The 22528-nt window shown below is 44.8% G+C and overlaps 1 protein-coding gene across 1 annotated transcript in view; it reads left to right on the forward strand.

Moving 5' to 3' along the window:
* Positions 1-677: 677 nt before the first annotated feature.
* TDRD6 (tudor domain containing 6) overlaps positions 678-22528 on the forward strand; it is a 2323386-nt gene continuing 2301535 nt past the window's right edge. The window contains exon 1 of the mRNA XM_086926239.1: positions 678-7371. Coding sequence (XP_086782365.1) covers positions 678-7371 — 6694 coding nt within the window. The remainder of the gene's footprint in view (positions 7372-22528) is intronic.

A 22528-nucleotide genomic window follows, 5' to 3' on the forward strand; every position in this document is an offset into this window, starting at 1 on the left:
AAATAAATGCAGATTAGTTCACACTGCTGAGCCACACATGAATTCAAGTGAGACAAATTCTGCTCATGCCTCCTGCCCCCGCTCAATCAGCATACATTAAATAGTCCGGCCCTGGGCGAGAAAGGAAGGGACATCTCCGCTCATCTGCCTCGAGAAAGGCCACTCAGGCACCCACTGGGCCGCTGGCGGCATCCTAACCACACAGACAGCCCCAGGCTGCCCAAAACGCGGCCCACAGCTGGAACTCGGCTATCGGCCCTTCGGCCATTTCCCGAGTGCCCACATTAACAATCCGACCCTGGTGTTTGCTCCTGTTCCCTATGTCATTTATCAAAACAAAGCATCCTGGTAGTTGAAGTTTTTACTAAAGTTCCAAACCGCAACAACCTAGTAAAGCCAGGAAACCCCAACACTGGACACATTGTGTCTTATGTGATAGCTTGAGGTCAACCTACCACTGTCTGCCTGTACTTCGTCGTCCAATTGCCTCAACAGTGCCCTTACGCACCAATACGTCCTCTTCGAGCTTCACACGCCAGCGATTCTACGGAAGGTGACCTAAGTGCGCATGTGCGTGGGGGTCACTGAATACGTTCCGTACGTGAGTTTTTTAACGCGGAGCCTTGGCGGCTTGTAAAGCGGGCGCTCGTGCACTGTGCTTTGTGTTGCGCTCCGCCATGATGTCGTCGACCGCCTGGGAGCCCTTGTTGGGCAGCTCACTGACCCTGCTCGTCTCTTCTGTGGAACTGTACCCTGAGCAGCCGCTGGTGCGCCTATGGGGCTCTTTGGAGGAGAAACGCGGCGAGTATCAGCGGCTCCGCGCCGACATGCAGGCTGCGGCGCCAGCCCTACCCCGCGGCGTGGACCACGGTGGCTTTGGAGACTGGTACCTTATGGAGATGGGCGGCCAGTGGCACCGTTGCCGCCTACTCAGCCCCCCTGGCCCGGAGCTGCTCAGCGTCTTTCTGCTGGACCAGGGCCGCACGGCGGGGCCTGTGTCCTCTAAGAACTTGGCACGCTGTCCCGAACCCTTTCTCCGGCTGGCACCCGAACTCCTCTGCTGCGTACTGGCCAACCTGGCGCCGGCCGACCGGCACCGCTGGAGCCCTGCGGCCGCCGAGTTCTTCTACTCGCAGCGGGGCAAGCGGCTACGTGGGCTGGTGCGAGAGGTGTTACCGCAGCAGCGGTTGTTGGTGCTTGAAGTGCAAACCCTTAACCGTCAAATGCAGGAGCTGGGCCTCGCACTCTCTGTCCCCGATAAGGATTTCCGTCAGACTTGCCTGCCACAGCTGGGTTTTGTCCGCCCGGCCCAAGTAGAGCCACCTGTACACCGGGCAGCGGTTCCCGAGCCTACTGTAGCTTTGGACTACTTCTATCCGTTGCTGCAGATTGGCGGGGTAGAGCCGGTACTGGTCACCGAGGTCCTGGACCCCTTCCACCTGTTTTGTCAGTTGCGCAGTCTTTCTCAAGAGGTGCAGCGCCTCTCGGACAGCATGTACCAGTATTACGAGGTCAGACAGCAGGGTCAAGCCCTGCATGGTGCTTTGGCACCTGAGACACCAGGCCAGCCGTGTGCTGCCCGTGGAGCTGATGGTCGTTGGTACCGAGCGTTACTCCGACAGGTATTTGCTGACCGAGACATGCCCGAGGTCACCCATGTGGATTATGGGCGAAGGGAGCGAGTGCCACGCACCTGCCTGCGGCCCCTGTTGGCTGAGTACTTCCGCATGCCTGTAGTAACCTACGCTTGTGCTCTATTTGGAGTTTCTGAAAGCATCAGTGGTTGTTGGAGCCAAAAACAGATACAGGAACTTCGCACGCTCATCCTGGGTAAACCTGTGAGCGCTAGGATCGAGTACTATAACACTAACGAGCATCTGTACTTTGTGACACTATATAGCCAAGACGGACAGGATCTCAACAGTCTTTACAGTATACAGGCCCACCGTCCAGAAGAGGTGGATGTGTGTGAGGGCCAGATGTGGAAGAGCCACAAGGATTCTACACAGTCTGTAACAGTAGCAACCCAAAAGAAAGGGACCAAGACAGCAGAGCAGAGGGCAATCATATCCAAAGCTGGAGACTCGTGCTCTTTTGGGAGACGTTCCACTTCTGAAGTGGGTGTTGTGGAGACGTCGAAAGGAACATCCAAATCCCGAAGTCACAGCAAGAGTAGCTCCCCAGTGACCAACGAGGACAAAGCAACCACGACTAAGCCTGCTCAGATCTCGGCTTTCACCGTAAGGCGAGAGTTGAAGATAAATGCTTTCTACGATGCTGTGATTGACTCCATCCATGATCCCTCTGAATTTTGGCTTCGTGCTGGTGAGCAGGAATCCCTGCAGTTCAGTCACTTGATGACCTGTCTCTCCCATCATTATTCTCAGCTGTCAAAGGTAGAGAAAATAATTATGCAACCTCAACCTGGCCAGATCTGTTGCATCAAGTTTAACACTCACTACCACCGGGCCACTGTGGTGGCAGTGCAAGGGAAGATTGTGAAAGTTTACTGCTTGGACACAGGAGCTACAGAGGATGTCGACTGGTATGATGTGAAAGAATTGGAACTGCAATTTAAAGACGTGCCTCCCTTTGCTATCAGGTGTTGTTTAGCAGATGTTATTCCACAAGAAAATAAATGGAGTCAAGCAGCCATTGATTATTTTAAAATGAATGTACTGAATAAGGGGCTTGTGATTCATGTACTAGCTAAAGAAGATGACAAATATGTTATTGAAGTTCTCGATGAATCTAGAGAAGGAGTTAGGAATATAAGCAAGATTATTGCTCACGCTGGGTATGCAATTTACCAGGAGTTTGTACCTTCCCCTCCTGCTCCAGTGCAGGATACTGTAAAGATTACTAGTAAGGTTAAACAAGTAGTAAAAAAAAAGGTGTATACTGAAAACCATGCTACCACTGAGGTACTTGGAAAACTATCTGTCGGTCAGCCACCTAAACGCAATGATCAATCCATTTTGTCCACAATAATGTTAGATCATCCCACTACTGCACAAAGCCTTGCTAAGCAGAAAACTCCACCAAAACCTCCTTTGAAGGGCAAGCCTGAGTCTAGTTTTCAAGGTCAGAGTTTTGATATAGGAAGTGTATTTGAAGTGCAAGTGACGCACATCGAAACTCCTGGCATGTTTTGGTGCCAAATAGTCAGAGCTCGCCAAGAACTCAAAGTGCTGATGGCCAGAATTCAGGCCTATTGTAGTAACTGTGCTCCTCCATACGAGTGGAATAACTCAGCATGCCTAGCAAAGTATTCTGAAGATGGTAAATGGTACAGAGCTGTCATTACAAGTGAAGTTTGCATGGATGGTGTAAAGCCTAAAGGAGTATCTTATGTAGATGTAGACTATGTTGACTTTGGAAATAAGGAAAGTGTGTCTGTAAATGATCTCCGATCGATTACTGCAGAATTCCTTCAGATCAAGTCCCAGGCTTTTCAGTGCAGTTTATATAACCGAATACAGCCAATTGGCAATGAACCCTTTGTTTGGATTGATGAAGCAGTTGCATCATTTGAAGAATTTGTTAATGCTAATCACATAGAGCTGATGTGTACTATATATGCAGTAGCTTCTCTACATAATGAACGGTTCCATGTTGTGGATCTTACTACACCTTTTCATAGTGTTTGTCAGCAATTAATAGATCATGGATTTGCTAAGCCTAGACAACAACTTGACCCATCAGTCCACCTTTGCTCTTATTATTATTCTACGCATGGCATCAAAATAGGTAGTGAAGAAGAAGTTTTTGTAACGCATGTAGAAAAACCATGTGAATTTTACTGTCAGCTTGAAAAAAATGCCTGCACACTTGAACAGTTATCTTCAACTGTAAATATGCTAGGCAAAAGTGCTAAACATTTACACAACTCCGAAACTATTCAAGGACTGTGCCTAGCAAAGTACACCGATGAGCAGTGGTACAGAGGGATGCTTAGAGGAACCACCCTTAACCAGGAAGTTATTTTTGTGGATTTTGGTAATAAAGAAAAGGTTTTGCAGAAGGACCTTTGCCCTGTACCAGATAATGCATATGATGTATTGCTTCCACCAGTGCAAGCTATTAAATGTGGTTTATCTGATATTCCAACAGGTATTACAGAGCCAGTTGCAATGTGGTTTGAAAAGGCTGTTCTGGCTAACAGTATGAAGGCCATTGTTGTGGCAAAAGAGGTGGACGGAAAATTGCTAGTTGAGCTCTATGTTGGCACTGTTCAAATTAATGCACAAATAAAAGAAAAATTAGGTATGGCTTCTGTCAGAGACCTAAAGAAGTCCATTCCAACCTCGGAGAAAATGAGGGAAGAGAGAACGTTATCAACCCATGCTAAGAGAGCTGATGAAAAAAAGGTACTTTCAGAATATAAAGATCACCTTGTAAATAAATCAACACTTGTAAATAAACATGAAGATCGTGAGTTCTCCAACCGCCTGCCCCAAGAAGAACAGTTTGCAAAGAAGTCCAGACATCCTCAGGGTGATGGATGGGACAGTTTATCACTTAATTCCAACAAATCTCTAGAAGAAAAGGTTTGTCATAAACTTGACACATCTGGGAAACAAAAACTGCAGGGTCTTTTCCCCCCAAATATAAACAAAGCCTTTGATTCGATCAGATCAACTCTGGGAAAACCTACTTTTAATTCAGACCTTCCGCAGCGGAAGTTGCACAATCTACCACATAAAAATGTTGTACCTGCTCTTAAAATGGAAGTGTACATTTCTCATATAAATGACCCTTCTGATTTCTATGTACAGTTTGTTGAGGATGACACTGCATTAGCCACTATTTCTGAAAAGCTAAACGAAGGCTCATGTGAAACTGAAATTCTCCAAGAGAGCAGGTTGCAGGCAGGAGATTTGGTAAGTGCATTATTTCCAGAGGACTGTTCATGGTATCGGGCATTTCTAAAAGCTCGCATGTATGATGGATTTCATGTACAATATATAGACTATGGGAACACTGCAATCATTGATGCCAGTGAAACCAAGGCACTTCCACATGATACATTATCTATTCCTGCATTGAGTATTCATTGCTCTCTCTGGGGAATAGAGAGCACTTCTTTTTGGACACCAGAAGTAGTGGGTTGCTTTTCTGAAAAAACAACCGAACAGTTAGCATGTGAGTTTGTGCAACTGCATGGTGGCAAATGGGACATTCGTCTGTTTGATGCCCAGGGTATAATAATCAATGACCTAATAAATGATCTGGTGCAAAAAAGTCAGTCACAAGAGATCAACTGCCATAATGAAATTGAGTTTCACGACTGTGTGAATATTTTAAGCAAATCTGTTTTGCCTAATTTTTCTTCCAAAGTTTCTGATGTGGGTAACACGCTTTACAAATGGAAAACTAACGAAATTGGACACACTGTAAAAGCTTACGCAGTGACTGTAGAAAGTCCTGATTACTTTTGGTGCCAGTGTGCTGAAACTGAAGACATAGATATTTTGGCTAGAAAAGTACAAGAAGCTGGAGATCGGCTTGACCAAAAGGATGACCATACTGCATTTCAGAGTGGAGAACCATGCATTGTAAAGTATAGTGAAGATGAACAATGGTACAGAGCCGTTATAAAGTGTCCTGCAGGAGATCGCTGGATGGTTACATTCGTAGACTATGGTAATGAAGAGACTGTCAACAGAGAAGCAGTGAGGGCAATTCCTGCTGATCTTTTAACATTTCCCGTGCAAGCATTTCCATGTTGCCTTTGGGGATTTGATGCAGCCACAGGTCTTTGGACCTCTGAAGCTGTTGAGGCTTTTAATGAAATTGTAGTGTTAGATAAATTGGACGTGACTGTTATGGATTTCAGGCCAAATGAAGAACTCGCTGAAGTGCCTTTATCACTCGTAAAACTAGAGTGTAATGGAAAAAACCTGAATAATGAGATGCGTTTTTGGCATCGGAATCCCAGTGAGTTGTGCACACAAGGGAGTGAGGGAAGCAGTACAGAAACAGTCGAAATGCCAATGGTCGTATCTCCTTTTGCACTCTCAACAGATGTTGGTTCATCTCTGACAAATAATGAAAGTAAATTAGTGATACAGCCCCAATCGGTTGAATTTACAGACCGTGTCTGCAACTCTGAATATAATTTTAAAGAAAATACTTCTATCCAGAGTACTGATCAGCATTCATGCTCATCTCAGCCTTTGGAAGATAAAGCTCTTTATTCACCTGTTACTGTTGAAATGTCCATCACTAAATCGCTTAAAGAAAATGATGGTTCCGATAAATGGTTTGTACCAGGTTCTGAAACCTTGTCAGAAGAAAGTACTTTGCATGATGTTCCAAATATAATCTCTGTGGATGTCACAGAAACTATGGCATCCCTTTCCTATCAGCTTCCTAAAGATACAGCTTGCATTGTTGGACAAATGACCCAAGAATATATTCATCCAGAGCAAGACGTTCCAGGTGAATGTTTGTGGAGAAAAGAAACGGATGTTTCCGATTCTTTCAACAGAAAGGAGGCCGCAGTGGGTGAACATCCTTTTTCCTTGGTGCTCCCAGAAGAACCTGCTTATGTTAACAAACTGGCCAGAGAAAATTATAATCTTCAGGACTCGCCAAATGCTAGTTTATTGGGTGAAGGAACTAGTGCTTTGAAATATGCTGGACCCGATTCATATACATTGCATGGAATTAACACTGTAAATGATGCTCTACTGCCTCCGTTTGAGATTTTAGTAAAGACTGGTTGTTCTGTTGGAGACTTGGCAGAAGAAAAAGAACTCAACCAAGTCTCACCGGACACCGTTTATGCTCTTGACTTGCAAAAAGAACCAGTACGTAATACTGTTGGGCCTCCTTCAGATTCACTGCAAGGAGGACGCTCTAGTTTTATGCAGGATACTTTAGCAAATTCCGTTTTAATCCAAAAAAGGCGTTTCTTGCCTATCCCTGATACAGTGTTTGTGGAGGAAAGTGAAATCCGTTCTTGTAATTCTAAAATTGAGCTTCAAAGTGAACAAAGGGATATTCTTGTGTTTGAAGACTCAGGAGGGGACTTAATTAGTGAAAAGAACACTGTTAAATGCCAGTCTGATGTTGATTTGAAGGAAGTTGATAAACCTGTTGTCCGAAAGATCTTCGAAGAGCAATCTGGCCAAGAGGCGCTGGACTGTTGCATAGAAGGAGCTCTTGAAAATCAAGAACACCACGAGAGTGAGCGTGTTTCACAAACTGAGACCAACAGAGCTGAAATGCAACTGGAGCACGCTTTGTACGAGGACATTTTCAAAAGTCGCATGCAGGAGTCCTTAAGCAGCTTAAAGATGTCTGACGAGGACTCCCGAATAGAACGACTAGAGGAAGAGGATTCTTTATTGGAACTTGACACAGGTATCGTTTGCATGAATGTCTTTCTTTGTAATTTTTCCATTAACGTAAGAGCATTTTACCATCACTTATTTGTTTTCGAATTATTGCCATTGTAATGCGTATTTATATTTAACATTGGTATAACAGTGCTGCGCTTTTTACTTGCTTTACTCCGTAGCTCCCCTTATTTGCATTTTAATGTTTACCAATATTTTCCATGATTATAACGGCTGTGTCCATTTTAGTCTCTCTCTATTTGTCTGGCTAGCTTGGGTTTTTGGCTGACTGTCTAGTTCCTTCTTTGATTCTGTGTCTTCAGCTCTTTTTTCTTTAGCATATTTAGCTCTTATTTAGTCACTTTAAACTTTCACTTCTAACACTTCTGTGTTTCCAGTAGCTAGCTGACACTGATTTTATCAGTATTTAACATTTGAAAATCTACTTTTTCTTCTAATAGTTTGTGTATTTTAACTAGGTATTGTCAACATATTTAAAAGATCTGCTTTTGCACTTTGTCACAAACTGCAATGAGAATTATCCTCTATAGATTATTCCTTCTTTGCTATTTTGACGATAAAATACTTTATATATACTTAATGTCAAGCCATATGTCTTTTCTTTACCATCTATGTCTTCCAGGCCAGACTTCGTTGCTATTGGAAACTAGATGCTTTAATGCGGTTGTTCAAAACTTTTTGACTGCTAGGAACTACAGGAAGCCAGGGACCCCCGAGCCCGCTTCTCTCCACATCATTCAGCAATCCTCCACTCTTAGGTCCTGCTAGAGTCCGCTCATGCGCTGTTCTTGCAAGAAATTTAGTAGGTGGCTTAAAAGTGCTACCCAGGCCGGCCACCAGCTTACTATTACGCGGCCAGCGCTTTTTCCCGTCTCGTACGTGAGCACAACTTGCGGCACCACTTGCGTTTGTTTTTTTTTAAAATTTCATTTCGCGGCCGCACAGCGTTACTTTTACTGCCGTGCGGCCAATGCTTGTTTTTTTTGTTTGCATGCTGAGTGCGGTGCCTGCTTCAGGGACACCGCGCTCTGTTGTGGTTGTGTGTGTGTGTGTGTGTGTGTGTGTGTTTTTTTTAATTAAAATTTAAAATTTTTTTTTTTTTACTATAAGATTGTAAATGCTTGGTATTTGTAAAGCAACCATTCGAGTGGGGGCTGGGCTCCATGACTTTTAATTGTAGAATGCACTGATGTTCAACTCTACAGCTGACCACAAACATTCCGGATTCCCAAGGCACATCACATCGCACGACTGCAAAACGTCACTGAATCAATCACTCAGGGTTTTTTCAGTCTAGCCCAAAGCGTGGTGACAGTTTCCCTGCAGTCTAAGGTGTTCTCTAAGGTCGTAAATCGCACAAAGTTGCTTTTTTAGAAGCCTTTCTTGGCGCTCTGGCCCAGTCACCCCTTCAAGACAGACATACTTCTGAATGTTGCATCCACCCTGCCCCCTGAAATGCAAAGTGCTAGCTGTATTTACATTCGCACTACCTCTCAGTTTTTATACAAAATACCACAGAACGGAATAGAAATAAAGCACAGCACGAAATAGGTAAACCATGTTCCGATCCAGTAAGTAGTTGTTCGAAATTCAAAATATAATGTACCGAAAATCAGCTGTTGCATTTCAGAAATCCGGGACTTTTTGCTGGGAAAACAGTGATCGGAGCTGCCATGAAAAGAACGCAACTGGACTGTTCTTGGGGTCTGCACTGTGACTCTTCATGCCAAAACATGTATTGGATGTAACTTTCCCATTAAGGCCATGGACTTCGTTGTAACCTCTCACCTGAGGTTTAGAGCGAATGGTAGGTGCTCATGTGAATGAGGATTGCTCTTTCTTGTTTCTCAAAACTGCCAGCTTAGATTACTTTATCCCCCCCACAAACAATATATTCATATTTCCGCTGAGTATAACAGAGCTGTTAATTACATTTTTCCCCTCTTACACGGGGAAGATGCTTGTCTGGTTGCGTTTAGCCTAATTAACAGTGAGTTGAAGGATCACGGAGTCAGCACATTAAGTGGCTGCTATGGAATCGCATGCAGGCAAATGCAACCATACATATGAAAGCTACTGAAAGGAATCAATAATTCGATCCTAGTCTTTGCTGGGTTCGTTAAGCACAACTGTAATGTTAAATTTGCCTATCGTAGTACATTGATTTAGCCCACTCCAGAAAGCTGATTGCACAGCTTATAGCATTCATGACTCAAGAGCTCAGAATAGTATATTACCTAGTTCTAAAAAAACGCTGTTGAGACTTGTACCTATTGGGCTCTGCATGTTTGTCTGCCCCATCAGGGTGAAATTTTTTTTTCTTAACTCTGCAGCAGTGCCACCCTTCACTGTATTTGATGTTTCTTCAAAGAGAATCGTTTTAGTTCTTTCACAGTCATCAATTCAGAACTGAAGCGTTTTCTTTATTATAGTCAACAAAGCCATAGTTGTTACTTATTTATCTTATGCAACTAACAAACATTGACAAAGCCACTAGTGCTGGCTTGTTGTAGGTGTAATCTACTTTTAAGCACCAATATTCCTGCTCATGTAGGATTGAGTTTCTTGGCCACTCCAGAAACACATCCCTGGTACCCCACTCTGTAAGAAGTGAAGGATTTACCCCATTGTGGTCAGGATTAACTATGACATATGTGAGATAAAGGGGAGGGAACACCCCCAATGTTGATGGGGTGTAGCAAAATGGGCTTCTCCCAATATAAAAAGTATTTTCACTTGGCAGAAACAAATGAAAATGTAAATTGGTGGTAAGGTGCTCGAGCCTGACACTCCTATGTGCAGCAGTAGAATTGCTACATTTGTACGTGTAGACATTGTTAGGGATTTGAGTATTCTTAGAAAAACATAATGGTTGCTGATTTTCTAGACTCCTGCACAAATTATTTCTCAATCAGTCATTTGTTAAGTGCACTACATACCCGTGAGGGTCTCAAGGTGCTGGGGGGGGGGGGGGGGGGAGGGGGAGATGAGGGCTGCTACTGATCGTACAGCCAGGTCTTTAGTGTCCTGAAGGTCAGCAGGTATTTGGTCTGTCGTAGGCTCAGTGGGAGGGTGTTCCATGTCTTGGCGGCGAGGTGGGAGAAGGATCTCCCGCCGGTGGTTGTTTTGCGGATGCACGGGATGGTGGCAAGTGAGAGGTTGGCGTAGCGCAGCTGGAGGTTGGGGGTGTAGAAAGAGAGCCGTCTGTAGTAGGCTGGGCCAGTCTTGTGGAGTGCCTTGTGTGTGTGGATGAGGAGCTTGAAGACTATCCTCTTGTTGACGGGGAGCCAGTGGAGGTTTCTCAGGTGGGGGGGTGCGGTGGGCGTGTCGTGGTACATCGAGGATCAGTCGTGCCGAGGCGTTTTGGATGCGTTGTAGTCAATTGATGAACTTGGTTGGGGCTCCCGCGTAGAGGGCGTTTCCGTAGTAGTCTGCTGTGCTGACGAGGGCCTGGGTGACTGTCTTTCTTTTATCTGTCGGGATCCATCTGTAGATCTTGCGGAGGGTGTTGCAGCAGGAGACGGCGTTGACTTGCTTGGTCATTGAGAGCGTTGAGTCGAGAATGATTCTCGGGTTGCGTGCGTGGTCGGTGGGGGTAGGGGCTGCCCCCAGGCTGATGGGTTGGAGCCGAGGATGAGGACCTCCGTCTTGTCAGAGTTCAGCTTCAGAGGGCTGACCTTCATCCAGTTGGCGACTGCCTTCCTTCCATCTTGGAGGTTGGCTTTGGCGGTGATGGGGTCCTTGCCGAGGGAGAGGATCAGTTGAGTGTCGTCGGCGTAGGAGATTATGTTGAGGTTGTGCTGTCAGGTGACGTGTGCAAGCGGGGCCATGTAAAAGTTAAACCGTGTCGGCTGAGGGAGGATCCTTGGGGTATGCCGCAGATGATCTCTGAGGCTTCGGAACGGGGGGAGGCGGACGCTCTGGCTTCTGCCGGAGGTGGTCCCTTCCAGAGCTTTGTCTTGGATCCCTGCCGCGTGGAGGCGTGCGCGGTGGCAGACGGTGTTGAAGGCGGCGGAGAGGTCTAGGAGGATGAGTGCTGCAGTCTCCCTGTTGTCTAGTAGGGTCATGCCGGTGGCGGCGATGAGGGCGGTCTCGGTGTTGTGGTTGCTGCGGATCCCTGACTGGGAAGGGTCCAGGATTCTGTTCTCTTTGCGGTATCGGGTTAGCTGTCTCTTAACGATTTTCTCGATGACCTTGGCCGGTAAGGGGAACAGAGAGATGGGTCAGAAGTTATGGAGGTCTCTTGGGTCTGGCTTGGGTTTTTTGAATAGGACGTTGATCTGTGTGTTTCCAGCTCTTAAGGAAGGTCGCGGTCTCAAGGGAGAGGATGATGACGTTGCGTAGGTGGGGCACAATGGAGCTGCTTGCTTTGTTGAAGACGTGGTGCGTGAATGGGTCTGACGGAGAGCCGGTGTGGATTGTGCTCATGGTCTAACAAACTAACAAAATGGATGGATGAAAAACAAATATTCTCTCACTTCCAAGCTGGTTTTAGATCGAAAATTAGTACTATGGACCGGATTTTTAGGTTTTCGTTATTGCACTTGAAAATTGTGCTTTTACGCCAGGGTATGCTATGTCGCGTTTATAGAACTTAGAGCTGCCTTTGATCTCATTCCCGTTGCGATTTGTGGCAGGTCCTGCTTAACCTAGATGTCCCCAGAGATCTTGTACATCTACTGAGCAAGTTACACAAGAATATTTATGCCCAAGTACACTGGGGACAGAGTGGCGAAGTAACAGATTGCATTCTAATTGAACGGGTAGTCGGGCAAGGCTGTGTGCTCGCCCTTACTTTTTTTTTCCCTCTATCTAAATGACGTAGTCAAGGATTTGGAACATTGTGTAAATGACTCCCCTGTGCTTAAAAACAGGAAGGTACCGATTTTATAATTTGCTGATGCCTCATTACTCATTTCTAAGTCTCCCATGGGTCTGCAGACCCTGGTTAACACATTTTAGGCTTCTGCAAAGAAAGGGGTATCAACCTTGAGGTTAATAAAACATTTTGATATTGGGTAAGGGGTTCAGGAGAGGTAAAAAAAACTATTCAGGTTGCTAATGAGGTCCTTGAGAGGGTTGACAATGTTGATTATTTAGAAGTCCGGTTCATGGATAGTTTTAAGTGGCTTGACCAGATTATGAAAAGTAAACTTCTTATCAAGCATAGGTCTAATGCAATTTTGAGGGTGCAAAAGAAAAGTGTCCCACGTAGTATTCCCCAGTTCTGAAGATTTATTGTGCCAAGGCGCAAGGGGGTGCTCTCTATGGGGCGAAGGTTGGGGCTGTGTTGATGCACAGCCCTTTGCACTAGTAGAAAATAGTTTTGCTAGGAAAGAATTGTCTCCCTCATAGCAGAACCGTTATCCCATTGTATTTCGAATTGGGACTAAAAAGAATAACTCATTTGGCAGCCCTGAAAATACTTGTTTACTATGTCCATCTCTGGTCTACACCAGAGCTTGTAAATTAAAGGGATTCTGTGAGTGAAGTTCTTAATCTATCAGGCGCTAGATCGCTCTCATGGATCAGACATGTTTTCGTGGATGGGAAAGTTAGGTTTCCATAGATTCTGACCTGATCCCACTAAAGTATATTGACATGCTCCTACTTAAAACCACCTATTGGGATTTTATTAATGAAGGTTTGCTAAGAAGTTCTGTAGGATCTCTGACCAATACATTTTTTTTTTTTTTTAGGAAAACCTGGATTTTATACCTCTGCTTTCCCTAAAAGCCATTTTCTACGGTTTTGTCTAGGGACACTACCGATCAGATCGTTTACACATAAATGGAATAAAGTACATTTAACGTTGACCTGTCCAATGTGTAATCAGGGTGACAAAAACAAATCACATCTACTATTCTCCTGCCCAGTGTATTCCTACCCCCTCAGGAGGTGGATTATTCCAATTTGTCTTGAACCGGGGATTACACGTTATCAAATAGCCCCGAGGATCCTAAAGACCGATCTCTCTTTTAGAACTGTTTTAGCTGTTAGTAAATTTTTAGAGACCGTTTGGTATAAACGCAATGTAATTTTAAAAAGCAAACCAGTGTAATGATTTTTATTTTTGTAATAATGAATTGTTTCCTCTTTTGTATTGATTGTATTGCGTTTTATTGTAGTTTAGGCTTGTATATTTATTTTTATACTGATGCCACTCATGGTGCTATCTGTCTAATTATTGTTAAACTAATGTGGTACCAGATGTCAACGGATTTTGAAGCAAAATAGGCACTTTAAACCTAATTATGTCCCTCATGAGGGTTGATAACCTATATTACCGCTTATGGCGCTATTTGTTTGATCCTTGCTAAAATATTGTTGTACTAGATGTTAATTGATTTTGAAGCACTTGACACTTAAAACCTGGGTATGTCCCGGATGAGGGCAGACTCATATACAGCTGCTACCTTTGTATATGGATACCTCTTACCCATGTTTTATCTTTTTATTGTCTGGTTATTACTATTGCACAGTTTTTATTGTACTTGAAATTAGTTCTATTCCTCTTGTGCTGGAGGTGCTCACAGCCTTTAGCCTCCACTGGAATGTTCTACTTTGCAATAATCCAATCTGTCTACGCATTGATACTGATCTTTTAATGTTGTGTTGGAAACTTTGATGGCTGTAATAACTGAATAAAGTAAAGTACTAGCGAGGGCATCACTACCATAGAAAAGAACATGGCTACAGATACCTAGAAATCACACTGTTTGAGCCTGTATACTAATGACAAGAAGCAACTCCTGTGGCTAGGAGGCAACCAAAGGCAATAGCTTCTCCCCTAGGCACTAGGGATTTAATTCCCTCAAAGTTCGAGAGTTGCCCAGAATGCATTTCAATACCCACCCCCCAGAAAATGCCAGTCTTTCTGCCCCCCTCCCCAAGGAGGCAGATGGGGTAGTAGCAATATGAATAGAAATTTGAATTTCATGATATGGGGAAAAATACAAGACAAAGGAAATCCCCTGAAGAAGGGCGTTATCGCTTGAAATGCATTGGGTTTGAAATACAAATTGAGAGAAAAACATTGCACAGAAAATGAAATGTTACATGAAAAAAGAAACTCGCTAACTAATAACGTTTGGAAATGAAAATAAAATTTGCAAACAACTAAACAAAACAATTGAGTAATTATTTGAGGAAAATAAAAAGGAGTGCAAGCTAGGAGTGAGTCCTGACGCTCCGGAAACACATGTCATAATCTCCCTGTACGCATCCCCACCCCCCACATCAAGCTCTCCCTCAATTTTGCCCATCGATCCACCATTCCTCACAGCTGTGCGCTGGCATCTCCTCACACGACCCCCACCCCTCTCCGCCTTTTTCCTTGTGGTCTCCCTGTTGGTGTTCTCTCTTGTTACCGGCCTCCCCTTCAGTCCCTAAGTATTTGCAATGCAAGAATTGGCGCATTACTAAAAGTTTGAGCTATTGGCGTTCTAATTAATGCAACATAATTAGCTTAAACTTTAAGTAATGCGAGACCTATTGCATTGCAAATGCTTGTTCTCAGAAGACTTTGGGAAATGCAGGGTGGGAGTAATTTTGTGGATCCACACAGATCCCAGAACTTTCCATCATGAATGTGAGGAAAAGGTGTTTTTGTTTCACAAAGTTTGAGGTTTGCAATGGATTCTGGGTAACAACCTGGTGAGCCACAGACAAATCACCCTATCCTGGATTCCCCCTGGTGTCTACTTATCAAAAATGAATAGGTTTGGTAGGTTTCCCTAGGTGCCGGCAGAGCTATGGTTCAAAATCTACAGCAAGAGGTTAGTTTTCACTGTGAAAATGTGGTGTGTCCACCTTGCGTTTTGGGAGGTTTCCTGTCTCAGGCACTAGGCTTACCCACACAAGTGACATACTGTTTTTCTCGGAAAATTTTGGGGAATGCGCAATGGGTGGAATTTTGTGGATCCACTCAAGGTCCAGAACTTTCCACCACAGAAATGTGAGGAAAAGGTGTTCTAAAAGTTTTTTTTACAAAGTTTGAGGTTTGCAAGGGATTCTGGGTAACGGAACCTGGTGAGAGACAGACCAGTCACTCCATCCTGGATTCCCCTGTGTCGAGGGGGGGGGGGGGGGGGGGGGCGAAGGGTGTTACTAGAAAACTAATCTTTGCTATTAAAAAGATTGTCTCCCAATAAAGCTCCTGGCCGCTATAAAATATCTAGTGATCTATTCCTGACAGATTTTTGGGAGCCCTATTTCAAGCTACTTTTCAAGGCCGTTCTAGGAGGTATTCAAATTCCTCCCACCTCCCTCCTCCATCCAATAATTCTGGGGCCCAAATCATACACCTTTACAACAAAGCCACCCCCCTGTTGCCAACTAACTAGAGACCCATCAGTCTTATTGACTCAGTTCATAAACTATTCTGAAGTGTATTCTTGGGTAGATTACAAGAGTGGATGGAGGTCAATGAGATCCTAAGCCCCCTACAAGCAGGTTTTCATAACGGTACCTCCACGGTTGACAAGTATTTAGGTAAAAATTACTCTACTGGAAAGCCAGTCACTCTTGAGGGGGTAGTGATCTGGTCCCTAAACCAGCTCGACTTGGTATCATGGAATAGAAGTGTTACATGTTAGCATGTAGGGCACTGAGTCTAGCCGGAAATAACAAACCATATTGGAGTCTCATTGTCCTGAGTTTCTGCTTCACCTCTGCGTAGGAACGGTGGCGCGGCTGCACCTCCCGTGTGTAGTCCAGAAATGAGATCCTGGGGGTCACCACTACGAAGTTTTGGTTTTATCCAAGCCTCTCTAAGGATAGTGTCCTATAGTTGAGGAACACAAGTGATGATTACTCTGGAGGAGGCTCCAGGAGGAGGTTTAGGAGTAAGTGTTCTGTGTGCCCTCTCTACCACTTGTGGCATATTGCCCTCTGCTCTCTCAGAAACCCCAATCAGATGCACGTTCTGCCTGGAGCGTTTCCCCCTAAATCCCCCCCCCCTCCCTCCTTCTGGGTTTTTAATGAGTTATTCAGTTCGAGATAGCAGGGTTGAAACCTGGTCCCTGTGGAGATGTGAGATTTCGCTTCTGTAATGTGTGCAGTGGCTTTTCCAAGATCCTAACTCTGGAAAGCCATGTCCAATCGCACCTCTCCAATTTTCATCTCCACTGCGGCCTGCAAAGTTTGGATGGCTTGAAGGATAGTAGTGAGGCGGGGCCAATAGTATATTCGTCCATGCAAGTCTGATCTAGCAGATTGGGTAGGTCTATCCTTATGACTTAAAAAAGAAGAGAGAAAGGGCATTGTTGCTCCATATTAAGCATTATAGGGAGTTAAATTAGGGCAATTTTTAATTAATTTGATTTCACTCACCTGCACCACTATTGCGATCAAAACATGCTCCACTGTAATCAGGTGTTGAACACCTGGATAGCATTCAGCTATTCGGGTGAGAACCCAGTGATAGGAGCATGTCACAAACTAGGTTGGTGAGTGAGGGCTCTTCTTAGAAAAGGAGAACTTCTTTTGTGTGTCTTCCCTTATACCATGTGGACATTTTTTGTATTCAGGGTATACTCCTTCAATTGTCTGTTAGGTCTATCCTTACCCATTGTGGCGGGGTCACCTAGGACCCTTACTGAGAAAGGAGTGACCTGCCTTCTATGTCAGTGCAGCAGCACGAGCAGTCAGTCCCCCCCCTCCCCTCGGTGGAAAGCCCTCCCCTTCTTGCTGCGGATGACGCTGGTGGCAATCAGGGGTCAAGCAGCTCCACAGAACCCTCCGCTGGCAAGCTAGGGTCCCCCAACTCGGAGCAGGAGCCAAGAAATGGCAATGGCACAGAAGTGCCGATCATAGCCTAGCAGAACAGTGATCCAGAGAGTGGTAGGTGGGCACAACCACTATATCCTATCCACCAGGTAGGTACGTCATTGCGGTGGTGAAAGGGTGGCTGGGGTGCTCCTGCCCCCCCTCAAGCCACTGTATGGAAGGACCCGGGCGAGGATAATTACTAAAAGGCTATAGATCTGGGAGCTCGAGTACCTATGGCCCACAGGGGCGGCACTGATGTGTGGAACCCTGAGCAGCAACTAGCAAGGGCTCAGCCAGGTGCCAGAGGGCGAACGACAGATGCACATAAGGTTTAAGCAAAGTGCCTCTTCTCCCTCAGTTGGGGGCTGCTGCACCGCCGGCAGAAGTGCCACCCACAATACACCATATTTAACAACAAGGGGTGGTGATGGACAGAGTTTCTGAATTAAGCAGAATACTCTCACCCAGTCAAGAGATCAGGGCTAGATCCAACACCGTTTTTTAGCTCACTGCACCATCCCAGCTCAGAACCTGGCTATATGCAAATTAGTCTGTTCCTGTCCCAGTGCATGATGGGAACAGGGCAAACCAAACTACCAAGCCAATTCTTATACTGGGAAGGAAACAAGCTTCCGGGGACCGGTTTCTGGCATTTCAGCCGTTGTCGGCCCGGCTGCTTGAATCCTGATGGTGCAATGAGCAAGGGACTCACATCTGAGTATACCCTTCCACGCTTAGGGTGGACAAAATATTTAACAAGGGGTGGTGACGGACAGAGTTTCTGAATTAAGCAGAATACTCTCACCCAGTCAAGAGATCCGGGCTAGACCCACAATACACCAGCATCCACCATGCTGAAAGGCCTGCAGTGTGTTTTGGGGTGGCGTGATAGAAGGAAACGTCAGGAGGCCCCTCAACTGAAAGCCAGTGAAGGGAAAGTATGGCTTGTCGAGCAGTGTTTTGCCTGGGTATATTCAGCAAAAGGCCGGTTGCAGAGTTCTTTATCGCCTTCAGTATTTTAGTTACAGATTTTGGGGCTCCCAGATACTTTCTGTAGTCCAGATGCGAGAGTCTGAGTGCCTGGACTACCAATCTTCTGTAGAGTGGAGGGTGTAGCTGCAGAATTCTACAAAGCATGCAAAAAATCCCAAAGCAGCTGGCCAAGAGCTGGGTGGCCTGAGTTTCCATTTTTGGGGCTGTATTGAGCCAACGGCCTAGACTTTTGATGGCTATCTTGGGGTAGGAGGGGAGTCTAGGCATTCAGGCCATCCCAGACTGAGGTACGGATTAAGATGTTTTCCTAATATCCACTCGCTTTTATCCCCATTTAGCTTAAGGTTTATCTAACTGGCAACTCTTTCCAAGCAGGGGCCAAGAGAGGAAAATGATGGCATATGCTTGCAAGACTGAGAGATAACCTGTTGGGTGTCGTCACCGTACGAGATTATAGAGATCCCAAATGGCAATAGGTCAGCCAGTAGGCACATTTATAAATTGAATAGCATAGGGCTAAGTGATGAGACCTGCAATACACCAAAGCTCAAGAGGAAGGTATCGGAGGTGCCTCTAAAATCTGGAAAGTGCGATCTGGCAAGAACAATTTAAACCATTTCTAGGCAAGACTTGAGACTCTGGCTCTGCAAGCTATTTCACTCTGAATATCATTATTTACAGTGTCAAAAATGGCACTTAAATCAAGGATGATTGCAATAAAGCCAACTTGGTCCATCTGCATCTTACATGCCTCTGTCTCTGTCAAAAGTGGTTTCCGTACTATGACTGGGTTGAACTCCTTTTGAGTCGTGTGAAGCCTATTCTCTTTTAAAAGTTTCTAAAGGAATGGTTCACATGTTTTCCAGTAATTTGGTCAGACAGCGAAGCAGAGAAATAGGGCTGTAGTTTTCAATGCTGAAGGTGTAAAGATTTTTTTTTCAGTACGGCTTTTACCATAGCATGTTTCCATGCTGGTGGCATTATTCCTTTCTTAAGGTAAAGGTTAAGCACTTCATCAGAGTCAGAGAGAGCTTCTGCTACTTTAGCGAGAATGCAGAGGGGCAGGATCGAGTGATGATCCTGATATAACTTGTGATGAAGCTTGTAAAATGGTCTATAGTGAGGTTCAGAAAGGCTATTAAGCTAGTCTTGGCTGCTTCCTGAGAACTTGTCCTGGTTTGGGGGTGAAATCTGATATCCTCAACTGGTTCCTGAAAAGGTCATTCTATATAGCAGTTTATTTTTATTTTTTAGAAATTTATCTGGCCAGTTAGTTGCTTCTAGAGATTGATGGTTCTGGCCTGGGGCCACTAAAGGAGGGTTCTACTAATGCCTTCACAGCCTGAAATATTTCACGTGGACAGGTGGATGCTTAATTAATTTTAACCTCAAAATAAGCAATTTGCGACCTTTTTAGCTTCAGCATGATATTTTCATATTAAGAAACAGTAATTTGATTTGTTAGTTTCACTGAAATCTCGTCTGTATTTCCGCTCTGCCTTTTTACCTTCTTGTTGAAGTGCTCTTAGTTATACCGGGGAGCTCATTTTATTTTAATGCAAGAGTTCTGGAGAGTCATGGGGATGCAGTTGTCGAGTGATCATGTGATCCAATGTGTTACCTTGGAATTCACCGTTGAGGTTTTTGGGATAGTAGTGGTTAAGGACCGGTTTCCAGCTATGGATGTCTGAATTAGCCCATTTACGATCTCTCCAGATGTATGGAACAGGGGCATAGAGTAGGGTGATGGTTTCTCCAGAGAATTCTACCAAATTACAGGGCAAGGATAACCAGCATTTGGCATAGCCAATATATCTTGCATTTAGTACCTTATACCTTTTTAACCATGCAGCACATTATCCTGGGTGCTACACAACAGCTACTGTTGCTTCACGTGCCACTGTTGAACGGTCACACACATGACAATGGGCTTCCGTGCTATTTAATGAAAATATGATAGTCTCCTCAAAATTCAAAAAGATGTATTTCTTTAATGAAGAAGCTTTGACACTAATAGGCTCATTATAGCACTGCATATAGAAGTACTTATTTAACATTTTTATTTTTTACAACTAGTAGTCTTTACTTGTATGTCTTAGTGAATAGATGTGCGAATGTTTGCCATATTGGATTCACGCCATGCATGTTAAAGTTGTCATTGTGTGCAGGTATGTGGCAAAGGTATGGAGACACTAACAGTTTGAGGAGAGCTCAGACAGAACTAAGGCTGCGATCTTGCTTGGTCCTAAGAGCCAAAGCTGACTAAAAGAAAGGGGCACGGCCTGCCAAAGCTGCCGCCACGCTATGCAGAACTGAAGAAATGGGAGTGGCCTCCTGAAGCATCTCCATGCCTAAAGATGAAGTGTGGTGACCATGAAGTGAGCGCTGTACTGTTCCTCAGCAAAATGTTACAAGTGCGCAGAAAATTAGAGTTGGGACTATAGAGGCACCAGCAAGCAACAAATAATCTGGCAATAGGGGAAACTAGCAAGTGTGCAAATAGAAAAAAGGGGGGCTGCCTCCTGAAGCGGTCGCCAGGTCGTGCAGAAAGAAAGGGGGCAGCCTCATGCTGTAAGATAAAATGCAGTGTCCATAAAGGAGACGCCGTGCTGATCAAGAGAAAGACCAACACTTGGGTGAAGAATGATATGGGAGGAGGCGAGAGAGATGAATGCTGCATTAAAATGCAAGCAACTACCGGTGCCGAAGCTGAACACTGGCAAATAGTAACACAAGCAGGAAACAAATAAAAAAAATAGTCCCCCAATGAAGCCTATGGCATGGGTAATCGGGCCACTTAACTCTGATTAATAGAATCTGGGATTCAGGAAATCTATACCTTGAGATTTGGGGCAAATGGCAGACCAGGGTAGTCTGATCGTAATATTAGCATAGGAGGGCCAGAAACAGTCAAATTTAATTGGAAAATGAGAACGAGTGATGTCAGTGCATTAAGGCGTGAGCTGATGTCTCCGGAGCTCCTTTGTATGATGCACCAAGGGAAGTATTTGCAAAGAAAGCGGTCACAGCATCCTTATCTTCTGTGCAGCCGTTTCTGTGAATATCGACGAGAAGTGATGATACTTTACCGGCTGGCAAAGAAATATTTAATACTAGGAACTAGGTGAAGATGGACAGTGCCTAGATACACATTGATTTATGTATGAGAGAGGCACGTACAACAATGCTTCGATTAGTTGTGAAAGGAATATTTTTCTTAGTCAGTTTCAGCGCATGAGTGAGTGCATTAGGCATTATAATTATGCAAAGCCTGTTGGGATAGTTCTGACGCATTATTGGACGGGAAACAGATAAATGGATTGGCAAACATAGAATTATGAGTCCGTCTTCGGTATAACATCACAGTGAATAAATACAACTTGCCATTATCCTTTCAAAACACCATAAAGGATTCATCGCAGGCCGTGGGGGAAAGGCATGCTTCCTGTATACCTGCTGGACACCTGTGTGGGGGGCGGGAGGGAGCGAAAGTGGGCGGTGTTTAACAGGCACCAGTAAACCGTATCCCCAGATGCACACGGAAATGCAATCCAGCATCTTGATGAAAAGGAAAAAAGCTATCCAACCGCTGTCAGTGAATCTAGGTTCTTTCGGTAGTGCTGATGCGTGCCGACCTGAACACCCTGGCCAAGGACCAATCCGTTTTACACCTCTAGCCCAGACACACGTCCTTTAGCCAGCACCGAGAGGGCAAGAGTTGACTGACGGCTGCACGTGAGGAATCTTGATGTGCTCAACGTGCGTACTGTACCCACCCATTCCTGCTGAAAGAGTGGACTCTCTCCCTGAAAGTGCTAGTGGCATCGACTGCATTACTCATTTTGTACAAAAATATTTCAAGCAGTCTGCTTCTCTTACTTTAGCTTAGAAAAACATCTTTAACTTTGCAAAAGACTTTGAATGTCTTTACTACTTCTTCTATTTTACATCTTTGCGGAATTGTACAGCTACGTTAGATTATTGTTGCCCAAAACCAAATGCACGGGCTTTCAAGGTTCATAAGTGTTACTAATGTTTTCAATACAATGATAATTGTAACAGAGCTTTTAATCTTAATAAAGGGGCACCATCTTAAGATGTACAAACCAGAGGAATAAGTGTGTGAAAGGAAAAGCCATTGCATTTAAAACAAGCAAAGTAGGGGGAGGCGCGTGCGCGCCTCCGCGGCAGCAGGGAGGAGGAGGAGACTACGCAGTTCACTTGCGGGAATGATAATTGCTACCATATGGCGGCGCTTGCTCCCGCAAGTGAATCGCCAGACGTGCACGCGTTGCCATTGAAGGAAATGGAACACGTGCACGTGTTTTGCTGAAAAGCCGAACCGATAGCAATAGATCATTTTGCCTATGCAGCGCATGTGCCCTGCGTAGGCGAGA

Source organism: Lissotriton vulgaris, chromosome 6 (genome assembly GCF_964263255.1).
Source record: "Lissotriton vulgaris chromosome 6, aLisVul1.2, whole genome shotgun sequence".
Lineage (NCBI taxonomy): Eukaryota > Metazoa > Chordata > Amphibia > Caudata > Salamandridae > Lissotriton > Lissotriton vulgaris.